The sequence below is a fragment of the Natator depressus genome, chromosome 6 (genome assembly GCF_965152275.1).
Source record: "Natator depressus isolate rNatDep1 chromosome 6, rNatDep2.hap1, whole genome shotgun sequence".
Classification (NCBI taxonomy): Eukaryota; Metazoa; Chordata; order Testudines; family Cheloniidae; genus Natator; species Natator depressus.
In genome coordinates, this window is record NC_134239.1 from 16,319,127 (window position 1) to 16,332,371 (window position 13,245).

The following is a 13,245-nucleotide window of genomic DNA, read 5'->3' on the forward strand; positions in this document are numbered from 1 at the left end:
AGGGAGCTAATGTCAGGGTGTCCCCCTCCCCCCTGCTCCTGCACCCCACTTACCCCATCTTCCATAGAGGAGGGGAACACATGACATGGCTCAGGAGGGAGGGAGCTTGCTGGCAGCAGCTGCAGTCTCAGCAAGCTGATCTAATTAACAAGGCAGTGTACTTAAGAGTAGGGTCAGCTACTTAAAGGGGCAATTCACATCTCTCTCTCACACACAGGGTGTGTGTCTCTGTCTCTGTCTGCGAGGCTGTCTCCCCTCCCTCCATTCCTCCTGCCTTTTTGTGTGTGAGAGTTAACCCTTGAGGGCTCAGCCAATTGCTAGTTCATCATTTAGCAGTAAGGCATTCCCTGGGAAATATCCCACTCTCTGACTCCTCCACCTCAACCAAGCTTCACAATCATCATTGCTGTGTACCAGTATTAAATTGTTTGTTTAAAACTTATACTGTGTGTGTATATACATAGATAATATAGTCTTTTGTCTGGTGAAAAAAATTTCCCTGGAACCTAACCCCCTCATTTACGTTAATTCTTATGGGGAAATTGGATTCGCTTAACATCGTTTCTCTTAAAGTCGCATTTTTCAGGAACATAACTGCCACGTTAAGTGAGGAGCTACTGTACTGACTAAATTTGAGGAACACTGCATGCCAAAAAGGAACGAGACCTTTGAGCGACACAATTTTTTACATGCCTGCAAAAAATCAATTATACCATAGAGCGATATGTCACATAATTAAGGAAACTCAGTAAAACCTGCAACTTTGGTGAGTTGACTGGTCAGAGATAGAATCATTTGTGGCATTAAAGACAAGATGTTAAGAGAGAGACTGCTCTGTGAAGGAGACTTAACTTTAGAACAAGCTCTCCACATATGCAGGGCAGCAGAAACTGTGAAAACACAAGCCAGAGAGCTGAATCCACCAGAGGGAACTATCTGTGTACTAAGTACAAAAGCATATAGCCAGAATAAGTCAAATCAAAGAGTGGAACCACTCACTATGAAAACCAGTGCAAGGGGGAAGGCTGAGTACAGACGGTCATGGGGAAGGTGTGGATCACAGCATGGCCCCAAACACTGTGTTGTCTTTGGGAAACTGTCATAAATGTGGGGGAAATAATGATTTTGCAAAATGCTGCAGATCTCAAATGCAGAAAAGTCAAGAACAATGAGGAGTACAGTGGCACCTTAAAGACTAACAGATTTATTTGGGCATAAGCTTTTGTGGGTAAAAAAACACTTCTTCAGATGCAAGACTAACACAGTTAGTGCAAACAGACTAACACGGCTACCCCTCTGATACTAGAAAACTCAAGCACATTCAGTTGAAGACAACCTGGTTGGGGAGCTTTCATAGATGTACTGGAATCTAGAAAGCCTAATGAGAGGGACTGGATAGTACTTGTGACAGTGAATGGAACAATTATTCCGCTGAAACTGGACACAGGAGCTCAGGTTAATATTCTGTCAGAACAAGATTATGAGAGACTGAAATTAAGACCAAACTGGGACCGACACAAATAAAAGTAACTGGTTATTCTGGAACAAATATACCAGTGAAGGGGAGGTGCGTTGCTAGCATCAACCATAAAAACACTGTGTGCAGGCTCCTGTTCACTGAAGTGCCAAAGAAGGTGACACCAATTTTAGGCCTGGCTGCGAGTGAAAAACTCAATCTGGTAAACCGGGTGTTCTCATTAAATGATCATACTGAACCTGGCTATGAGGCACTGTTTTGGGAATATCATGATCTGTTTCAAAGGTTGAGTTGCTTGCAGGGTGAACATATAATCTGGATAAACAAGCAGGTCCCTCCAGTTATCCATCCATTTCATAAACAAACTAGAGAAATACAACCTAGATGGAGCTACTATAAAGTGGGTCAAAACTGGTTGGAAAACCATTCCCAGAGAGTAGTTATCCATGGTTCACAGTCACGCTGGAAGGGCATAACAAGTGGGGACCCGCAGGGATCAGTTCTGGGTCCGGTTCTGTTCAATATCTTCATTGATGAGTTAGATAATGGCAGCATAGAGAGTACACTTACAAAGTTTGCAGATGATACCAAGCTGGGAGGGGTTGCAGGTGCTTTGGAGGATAGGATTAAAATTCAAAATGATCTGGACAAACTGGAGAAATGGTCTGAAGGAAATAGGATGAACTTCAATAAGGACAAATGCAAAGTACTCCATTTAGGAAGGAAGAATCAGTTGCACACATACAAAATGGGAAATGACTGCCTAGGAAGAAGTACTGCAGAAAGGGATCTGGGGGTCATCGTGGACCACAAGCTAAACATGAGTCAACAGTGTAACACTGTTGCAAAAAAAAGTGAACGCCATTCTGGGATGTATAAGTATGAGAAGTAATTCTTCTGCTCTACTCCGTGCTGATTCAGCCTCAACTGGAGTATTGTGTCCAGTTCTGGGCACCACATTTCAGGAAAGATGTGGACAAATTGGAGAAAGTCCAGAGAAGAGCAACAGAAATGATTAAAGTTCTAGAAAACATGACCTATGAGGGAAGATTGAAAAAATGGGTTTGTTTAGTCTGAAAAAGAGAAAACCGAGAGGGGACATGATAACAGTTTTCAACTATGGAAATGGCTCTTAGAAGGAGGAGGGAGAAGAATTGTTCTTCTTAACCTCTGAGGATTGGACAAGAAGCAATGGGCTTAAATTGCAGCAAGGGAGGCTTAGGTTGGACATGAGGGAAAACTTCCTAACTGTCAGGGTGGTTAAGCACTAGAATAAATTGCTGAGGGAGGTTGTGGAATCTCCATCATTGGAGATTTTTAAGAGCAGGTTAGGCAAACATCAATTTTATAAATTCATTACATATGTAGGATGAAAGATAAGATACGTTACCTTGACCTTCATTTCCATAACGTGCAATGTGATTTGCTAGAAATGGATCAAATTCTACGACCACCTCAAGGGCTATCATGTAAGTGCCGTGGTGATCCAAATTTTTCAACCTTACCTCCAAATGCAAGTCCTCTGCTTGAAAGTTTCTTTACCACTGCTACAATCCTCTTCAACACATTTCTCCAATAAATAATGTCTTCTTCCATTTGAAATTTGAAATTCGTATCAATTCTTCCGGATATCTCGCCTCTCTTCATCACTGTCAGTGTGCACCTTTTTTATGTTCAGTCGAATTTTCATGTTCACATAGTCGAGCTGATAGGTTGTTCCAGTCATGGAATCCACTCGTCGCCAGACTAGAGATCCCTCTGAATAATCGACATGGGGCCCAAAACACGGCTTCTTTGCTCTCCGATTATACAAGATATTGCCGTGGCTTTACTTCACCATTTAAAAGATGTCGTTCAAACACATTTTTTGTTAGAACACGCATTTTATCAGTATATTGTCTTTTTGAGTTAGTAAAATCACTATCAATATTGTGTTTAATACCATGCGTTGATAAATACTCAGTTGTAGCATCATTTAATATCCATTGGGCCGGGTCGTCACTTATGGTAGATATTTCAATGTCAGATTGAATTTCTGATTGACATGATTCACAAATCTCTGCAGTATTGTCAAAGATATCCAGATCAACATGATTCCCGGTAGTCTCTGATATGCTAGTATTTGGAGCATTTTCTTCAACACTAACCGCAGCCGGAATTTCTTCCTTAGTTTCAATATGTACTTTAATCACACCAATATTTTCACTTTTTACTTCACTACTACTTTCAAGTATTTTTTCTGTCTCACTGTCAGCACTAACTGATACAACAAAGGAATCCATTTTGCGCATTTTTGCTATCATTTCATTTTCCCTTTCTTTCTTTTGTATAGAACTTTTTTTGAACTGAGAACCTCTTAATTTCTTCCTTCCGGTCATATTGTTAATGCTTAGGATTGTCGTGAGCATGTTCTTTACTAAAGGGCGTCGCTCCATCATGGGTGGTTTCAATGCGCGCTGTGATTGGTAGAATTGCGGCGCACGGCGCTGATGCCACGATTATAAAAATGCTGCTATTAATAATTTGCCGCCCCTGCAAATTTGCCGCCCTAGGCCTAGGCCTTGTCGGCCTAGGTGATAATATGCCGCTGAGAGGGAGGAATGTGTTTTAAGGGTTACAGAACTGACTTTTGTTGGGGACATTATTTCCAACAAAGGTGTACAACCTGATTAGATGAAGATTTCAGCCACTGAAATGATGCCACATCTGCAGTCAAAGAAAGATGTCCAACGGTTCCTGGGAATGGTTAAGTATTTTGGAAAATTCATCCGTAATCTATCTACCAAAGCAGCAGCTTAGAGAACACTCCTAGAGAACAAAATTGAATGGTGTTGGGGTGCAGAACAGGAGGCATCATGGGAAGGTTTAGAACAACAACTGATAAAAGAGACAGTGTTGACGTTCTATGCACCAGGAAGGCCTATTTAAATCTCAGCAGAAGCTTCACAGTCTGGGGTAGGTGCAGTGATTTTACGGAAGCATAAGGATTGTTGGCCACCAGTGGCATATTCATCCAAATCACTGTCTGAGGCAGAAACCAGATATGCACAGATTGAGGAGGAGCTTTTAGGAATATTGTTGGCCTGTGACAGGCTCAATCAGTATATTTGTGGCCAGACAGTGGAAGTTGAAATGGACCACAAGCCCCTGATAGCGTTATTTAACAAACCACTAAATGACTGTACCTTAAGGATTCAAAGAATGATGATAAAGCTGTAAAAGCATGATGTGGTTGTGACCTACACACCTGGGAAAAATTCATGTTCACTGCAGATGCACTTTCCAGAATGGTGACTCCCACTACGAAACCAGAGCATAGGCGCCAACTTCCCCTCTTTCCCATGGGTGCTCGGCCCCCCCTCTGCCCCCTGAAAGACCTGAGACTTGCTAACCTGCCTGGAGAAAGGCTACTGAGGAAAGTGAATGGTAAAGATTCACTCCAGAGTGATGTGCTGGTAACCTCTCCTCTCTAGATTGTTGACACACTGGGTTTATGGAAACACGTTAGATGGGTTGAGAATTTAATGTGTGTGTTATTAGATAGTTGTTAGCTATATATTCGTATATAAGAACTACTGGGTTTTTGTTGTTGTTTTTTAAGGGGGAAGATGTAGCGATATGTTTGTGGAAGATTGTCATTAAGAGATGCTCCCCCATAAGGGACAGTATTATGAACACAGGAATTTAGAGATGTGCCCTGGAAACTGGGGTGGAGGACACTGTGTCCCTGTGTACAGCAGTTCACCACAGAAGCTCCCTAGTTTGTTTTATTAAAGGTTTTATCCTTTCTCATTCACTGGTTTGTTGTTTAATGAACCCCAATATTATTACATAAGATGCATCTGATTCTCCCCATCCCTCCCCCTAGGTCAGAGGCATTGTGGACACCAACCAGATCTTTGGTCTGAGCAAGACCGAACCCAGCTACTTAAGCTACTTTGCCTCCTACGATGGGATCCTGGGTCTGGCCTTCTCCAGCATCTCCTCCTCTGGAGCCACACCTGTCTTTGACAACATGATGAACGAGGGTTTGGTGCCCCAGGACCTCTTCTCTCTCTACCTGAGCTCATAAGTCAGGGCTGGAAACAGCCTATCTCTCTACAGCAAGATTCACATTCCTATACCACCTTTCACAGAGCGATCCCTGTGATGTTTGCATTGGAATTCCCAAACACAGCCACCTCTGGGGTGGAACGTGGCAGCCATTCTGTGCTAGTGCCATATGTTTTGGGGAGCAGAAGTGGTGATGATATCTCTAATAACAACTGCAGGGGAAATTAACATTAGGAAGAATCTAGTTACTTGCTATGACTGGAAAATGGGTCCCCCCCCACCCAAGAAAATTTCTATTTTCCAGCAAAAAATCAAAAACTGAAATAATTCAGTTTGGAAATATTGCCCTGGTGCTTGGTGGGAGTTTGAATGGGGGTATCTCATGCTCCCAGTCTCCTGTATAGGCTGGAGTCCCTGGTCAGACTACACTGCCCATGGTGCACCACTGTCCTACCTCATGGTGGAGGAAGGGTGTTGCATGATGTGAAATGCACCAGTCTGACTATCTCCTCCATTGAAGTGTTTCTCATTCTCTCGTTAGCCAATAATTCATGCATCTTCCCTGACTCTCCTCTCTCCCTTCTCGTGATGTTCAGTGGCATCGACTCATCTTACTACTCTGGGAGCCTGAACTGGATCCCTCTCTCCTACTGGGAAATCACCATGAACAGGTATCGCCCACCCCTTGGCCATTCCACCTGGGGGCTAGTTGAAGACAGGTCAAATGTTAATGAATTGTACATCGGAGCCAGGGGAAGCTCAGCTTTCAGAGTCTAGACAAAATGAGAGACAAGGGAACCAAAAAAACACCTTCCATGGAGCCATAGGAATGGGATTCCCCTGCTAGGTTAGGTCAGGTCAGTGATTCTCAACTTTGTTCATACCAGCACCCCCTCCCATCTGTCCAGCTCTGTTTCGCAGTATGGGAAGGGCAGGGTAGCTGGGACCGTCAGTCCAGAAGGCTGTAGCATAAGGAGCGACGGGCAGTAGCCACGGAAGAAAAAGTCTAGGATGAGACATCAGAGCAAAGTTCTTGGTAGTCATAGCAAAGGGGCAGTGGGGCAGCTCCACCTCGCAGGTTTGTCCCTGGCTGCTTGTGGGCCAAGTGGGGATGAGATCGGGAGTGTTCCTGGGGACATTCCCCTGACTTTCTCTCTCTTCCAGCATCACCATGAATGGCCACCTTATCTCTTGCGCTAATGGCTGGCAGGCTATTATCAACACTGGCACCTCTGTGCTGGCGGGGGCCCCCACGGCCATCTCCAAAATCCTGCACTACGTTGGTACCCGCGGGGACTCCAGCAACCTGGTCAGGTCAGGGAGGAGGGATGGGTGTTTCTAGGGGCATCTGCTACACACGCGTGTGGCCGAACCCCTAATTCCAGTGCCACTGCCCACAGGCTGCACCCAGCCAGCATACGGATCAGCTGGGTCACTCTGCAGATTCCCTGGTGCTTCCACCCACTGGTAACCCACAGGAACACAGGGGAGGTCACTGTCCCCAGCATGTGGCCAGGCCAAATATAGAATCCGGGACCGTCTGAGCTGACAACATTGGTCCTTTGGTTCAATCTGCAGAGCCTCAGGCTTTCAGAGCCAGAGGTTCAATCCCTGCAGAGGACCCAGTCAGGCAGTGACCCAGCTCATTTAGATCCCACTGCTAATCACATGCAGCTTTCCCTTGTTGGAGAGTTGAGTGCTGAAGCCGTGACTAACCTGGCTCCAGGATGTTGCCTTTCTCCCTACAGATCAGCTGCAGCACCAAGCACACCCTGCCCGACATCATCTTCACTATCAATGGCATCAGGTTCCCTCTGCCCGCCACCGCCTACATCCGCCAGGTAAGTATCTGTGTCGGGGCCTCTCAGCAAGGGCTTGTGCCTGAGGCTGCAGGACCATCACTGAAATGCAGCACAGAGTCTGTCCTTAGCATGGGGGGAGGGGCAAAGAGCTCTCTCCCAAAGGGACTGCACAGGCAGCCTGTAGAGCTGGCTGCCCCAGGAAATCACCATGCCAGGGGGCTTACTGGGATAGGAGAGGGGTTAAATGAGCAGCTACCCCAACTAGGAGGCTAGCTCAAGAGAGTTCACTGCCTTGCGCTCCAGGGCTTGGGCAAGTGGGATTCAAGAATGAGTCATCTTCCCCCCCGGACAGAACTTTTCCCCTCTCTGGTGTGGAACTGGTGAGTTGTTTCAAAAGGCGAGGAAAGGCAGAGAAGAAGCCCCAGTCCAATCATAATCACAGGGGGGATAGGGGAGCAGAATATAATTGCTCCCGTTAGAATTTGCCTAGGCCAGTGGGGAGAGCACCTTCTATCTTACCAAGGGATTTCGAAGGAGGAGAAGTGGTTGGTGTGGAGCTGGGAACTATATCTCCAAGTGGTTTAGTTTCCTAGACAGAACGGCGGACGGAGGAGCACTGCTGATTCCCCCATGCTCTGTTAGGCAGAGACAGTTGGAATGGGGTCGCTCAACAAAGAGGATCTCTCTTAAGCACCTGGAGCCCAGAGTGATTCCTGAATGCCCTATGGTACCAGGATTAAATAGCAATTCAAGAAAATACCTTGAGTGGAGAAATGGAGCAGCTCAAAATTCCACCAGAGCTGAAGCTGGCTGGAAATACGGAAGACAAGTGGAAGAGATTTAAACAGGGCCTTGCATTGTGTCTGCAAGCAATGGGTGCCAGTGAAAAGGGAGGCAATCAGAGGTAGCCTTATTTCTGACCAGAGCAGGTTCTGGTGCACGTGTCTCTAAAATTTCAGTTAAGTCAGACTAACTATGAAACTGTTTTACAAAAATGTAAGGAGTACTGCACTCTGCATAAAACTGAAACTTATGAGAGTTTAACCTGAGGTTCCAAAAGGAAAGTGAAACTAGAGTAGAATTTGTTCCTGATCCAGGGCTGGCGAGCCAATTTTGCAGGTTTTTTTAGGGGGCAGAGCGGGGACTAACCAAGTCCCTGAGAAGAGAGCACACTGTGAATGGAATGCGGAACAAAGCGAGGAGACCCAGAATCAACCCTTCACAAAGCGCTCCAAGTCCACGCACTCATGGAGGATGGACAGAGCTCTGACGCTGCAGGCCTGATTGAGAATCCAAAATGCTGTAGGAAACCCAAAGAAGAGCTCTGTGTAGCTCAAAAGTTTCTCTCTTTCCCCAGCAGAAGCTGGTCCAATAAAAGATATTATCTCCCCCACCCTGTCTCTCTAATAGGAAACCTAAGGCAGAAACAACAAGGAGTCCAGTGGCACCTTAAAGACTAACAGATTTATTTGGACATAAGCTTTCATGGGTAAAAAACTACTTCTTCAATTTTTGTGGATACAGACTAACACGGCTACCCCCGGATACTAAGGCAGAAAGGCACACGAGCTCAGGCAGAATTAGGGAAGAACAGCACCAGCAGAAGTTCAGGCAATGTCTGGCATATCAGAAGAGATACAAGAACTGCCATTAATTCCATCGCTTTGCAAGAATTTTCCAGCACCGGCAGAGTGCTCGCAGCCTGGACAAAGAGGACGACGACAGTACCACGAGCTCAGCTATATGTTTCATAGGAGCAATGGCTATCATTGCAGCAAAAGATGACCTGGCTGTCACAGATGGAAAGCAAATGGGAGGTTTATTAATGTTATGTTTGACACTGGTGCACAAGCTGATGAGTTGCCACAAATAGTGTTATCGACACTAAAAGAAAAGCCACAGGTAAACTCAGGGATTATAGCAGTGAGCTTATCCCCAACAAGGAGTCTGTGAACGAGACATATGGGTAAACTGGGAAAGCTACAATGTGGAATAGTACCAGGGAAAAGCACACCCATTACTGGGTTAAGTGTGTCAAGCCCCTGGTCTCATCAAGAGGGTGCAAAGGGTTTGAGGACATCTTCCAGGGGATGGAGACGCTTTCAGCAGAGTACAGAATAGAGCTGAAAGAGCCCAACCACCCCACAATTCACACCCCGAGTAAAGCTCCCCTCACACTAAGGCAGAGTCTGAGAGAGGAGCTGGATAGACTCATTGATCTGGGAATCACAGAGCAGGTAGAGGAACTAACAGAGTGGGTATAATCATTGGTCGTTTTAGAAAACACAGACAGAACCCTTCGCTTATGCATAACCTCAAAAGAATTAAATCTATTTAAAAAGTGGACGTTTTTCACTACCACAGGGAAAGATATTTTGGGGGAGATGGTGGATGCCAAGTGTTTCTCTACACGGGATGTGTCACAGCAGGATTCTGGTTGGTGCCCTGAGAAGGACAGAGTACATGTTTGTTCTCCTTCAGCATCCCCTATGGGAGAAACCATTTCCACAGATGGACACCTGGCTTGTGTTCAGCACCCGCGGTGCTTCACTGGAAAATACAACACGCTGTTGATGGTACAGAGGGTGCCGTGGTTTACACAGGCGATGTTCTGATCTGGAGAAAACCAGCAGAACATCATGACCAGAGGCTCCAATTAGCTGGGAAAGAGCCAGAGCTGCTGAGCTAAAGCTAAAATAAACAAGCATCAAAATTCTGTGTAATGGAAACAATGTCACTGGGCAAGAAGTTAGTCTAGCAAGGGACACAGGTGGATCACGCTGAGGGTGAGACCATCACCAACATGCCTGCCCCAACATACAAGGAAGGGTACAATGATTCTTTGGAACAGTGAACTGTGTACGGAAATTTGTGCCCAAGCTAACAGCTCAAACAAGCCAGCTGAGAGCATTACTGTGCAAAGACATGCAATGCACCTGGGGTGCAAATCTTCATAGAGAGTTTGAGACAATGAAGGGGTTAAAAAGGCCCCAGTCCTGTGAAACTCTGACAGTAAGCTCAAAACTCAGTTGTCCATGGACATCTCTGAAGAAGATATTGGCATAGTCGTCCTTCAGCAGGATCATAGAATATCAGGGTTGGAAGGGAACTCAGGAGGTCATCTAGTCCAACCCCCTGCTCAAAGCAGGACCAATCCCCAACTAAATCATCCCAGCCAGGGCTTTGTCATGCCTGACCTTAAAAACTTCTAAGGAAGGAGATTCTACCACCTCCCTAGGTAACGCATTCCAGTGTTTCACCACCCTCCTAGTGAAAAAGTTTTTCCTAATATCCAACCTAAACCTCCCCCACTGCAACTTGAGACCATTACTCCTTGTCCAGTCATCTTCTACCACTGAGAATAATCTAGAACCATCCTCTTTGGAACCACCTCTCAGGTAGTTGAAAGCAGCTATCAAATCCCCCCTCATTCTTCTCTTCTGCAGACTAAACAATCCCAGTTCCCTCAGCCTCTCCGCATAAGTCATGTGTTCCAGACCCCTAATCATTTTTGTTGCCCTTCGCTGGACTCTCTCCAATTTTTCCACATCCTTCTTGTAGTGTGGGGCCCAAAACTGGACACAGTACTCCAGATGAAGCCTCACCAATGTCGAATACAGGGGAACGATCACATCCCTCGATCTGCTGGCTATGCCCCTACTTATACATCCCAAAATGCCATTGGCCTTCTTGGCAACAAGGGCACACTGTTGACTCATATCCAGCTCCTCGTCCACTGTCACCCCTAGGTCCTTTTCCACAGAACTGCTGCCTAGCCATTCGCGCCCTAGTCTGTAGCGGTGCATTGGATTCTTCCGTCCTAAGTGCAGGAGGAGACTTTGGATTTTTGTCCACTGGTGTAAAGAGTTTCATGTCTTTATTTATGGAGGCCAGTGTTCGCTGAAACGGACCAGAAACCACTTATTGCCATTGCCAAAAGGGGCCTGGGAACCATCCCACCACCCCCATGAATACAAAGATTACTTTTTCAGATGCAAAGATAGGATTTGCAAATCCAATACGAACCTGGGGGAGATTTGGCAGTCTCAAACATGCTCCCTAGAGCGTTTGACAAGACAGCCGTGGAGCAAAGTCCAGAGCTGTTCTACATGTCAGTTTGATTAAAAAGCCAGTCCAGCCTCAGACAAAACGTGCATTGCGATTGCCAGAGTTACTGCTTAGGACGAGATGCTGCAGAAAGTGGTTAAGGCTATTAGCACCAAGTGACCGTGACCACACCTTCCCAGCCCCTCTCACCAGTTCAGGGGGAAGCTCTCAGTCCTAGATGGGATTTTGTTCAAAGGCACCAGGACGGTGATCTCTGAGCTACTGCAGAAACATATGTTAAAAAGGAGACATGAAGGTCATTTCATGATTGAAAAATCTAAGCGAAGGGTCAGAGACATTTTACACTGGCCTCAAACGAACAGCAACATTGAGGAACTGTCAAGGCTTGTCGTATATGCCAAAAATACAGGCGTAGTCAAGCAAAATCCTATGTTAGTGGCAGAGGAAAAATTTTCCCCCTGGAGTAGAAATTTGTCTACATTGGCTGGAAAAAAAAGACTATGGATTTGTCCTAAACTACTAGTCTCACTTCCCTGAGGCAGCCACACTAAAAGGTACTACAGCTAAACAGTTGATTGTGCATCTCTGTTTTCGCGAGTCATAACTCTGAGCCACACCTGCCATCGTGATGTCTGACAGCGGGCTTCAGTTGAGCAGGCATGAGTTTCAGCAGTTTGCGGTGAAGTTTGGGTTTAGACATGTGGAGAATATGGAAATGTCTGTAATATTTATAGGAAACATATGCATGACTCAGTTTCCCCTACTTACTTTGTATTGCTAGGCAGTGGGTCTGGAGGAGTTAATTTCTTCTTGGAAAGAGGGGGAATAAGAGATGGCTGCTGGTCACAGAAGCCTGCCCAGGTTGGCATGAATGAACTCTCAGGGACTGACCGCATAGCAATGGAGTGCCCTGCGGAGATCATGGAAGACCAACAACTGGGCACTGACTGGCAGCCAAGAGAAGCGGAACATGTGACCACAGTGGAACTGGAAAGGGAGGCGGGGCAGACTGCTAAGCAGGCTGCTCCGAGTTCGCAGAGATTACATCCACAAGGCTATGGAAGAGGGGGCAGGTGATTCCACCAACACAGATTTAGAGTTAAATTGTGCTGTCCTAGGCTAATCTACTGACTCCTCAGCCCTGGATTCCAGGTGACTAATGAATGCTGGATTGTTTTGAAAAGGCAGCACAGCAAATCTCTAATGGTCACATTGCTCCCAAAGGGGTAAAATCTCACTCATTTGGACTCACCGGAGAACCCTGATGAGAATCACAGGGGCTGAATCCAGAGGGCCTGGTCTTGGAGTATTGGAGCCATGGGGCTTGCCGTTGAAAAATTGGGGACCTAGGGCCTAGTACTTTAAGGGGCACTCCCAGAGAGTCAGTATAAAGTTTGGAGGCATGGCACACCCTGTAAAAACCACGCTAGTCCCCATTATCCCACATCCAATAGGACGGTGAGGTGAAAAATAGTGTTAAAATAACAAAGGGCTGAGAAGTCAGACTCTGAGCCATGCTTAGCACAGTTCAGTTACAGGAAGGCACCAATGAACATGGGTTGCTACCTGCAGACATGTGGTTTAACAGAATGCTGACAAGTAGAACGCCTGCAACGACAGAATCTGCTGTCCCAGGAACTGGGGATTTGCAGAAGAATAAAGAGAGACAGAGACAACTAAAAAGAAGCCAGATGATTTGGGATCCCAGGAGCTTCCACCAAATCATGGACATGATGCAGGACGCATCTGTAATAGAAATCAATGGCCACCAACAGCGGTGAGGTCACATGAGGCTGCCCTGAGGTTGTATGAGGTGGTCACCCAAGATGGACACATACTGAGGAG

At 46.0% G+C, this 13,245-nt stretch overlaps 1 protein-coding gene across 1 annotated transcript in view; it reads left to right on the forward strand.

Annotated features, from left to right (window-relative positions):
• Positions 1–13,245, forward strand: part of LOC141989729 (pepsin A-like) — a 30,829-nt gene that overhangs the window by 8,683 nt on the left and 8,901 nt on the right. Inside the window, exons 3-6 of the mRNA XM_074956654.1 lie at positions 5,346–5,544; positions 6,093–6,201; positions 6,695–6,839; positions 7,279–7,371. Coding sequence (XP_074812755.1) covers positions 5,346–5,544; positions 6,093–6,201; positions 6,695–6,839; positions 7,279–7,371 — 546 coding nt within the window. The remainder of the gene's footprint in view (positions 1–5,345; positions 5,545–6,092; positions 6,202–6,694; positions 6,840–7,278; positions 7,372–13,245) is intronic.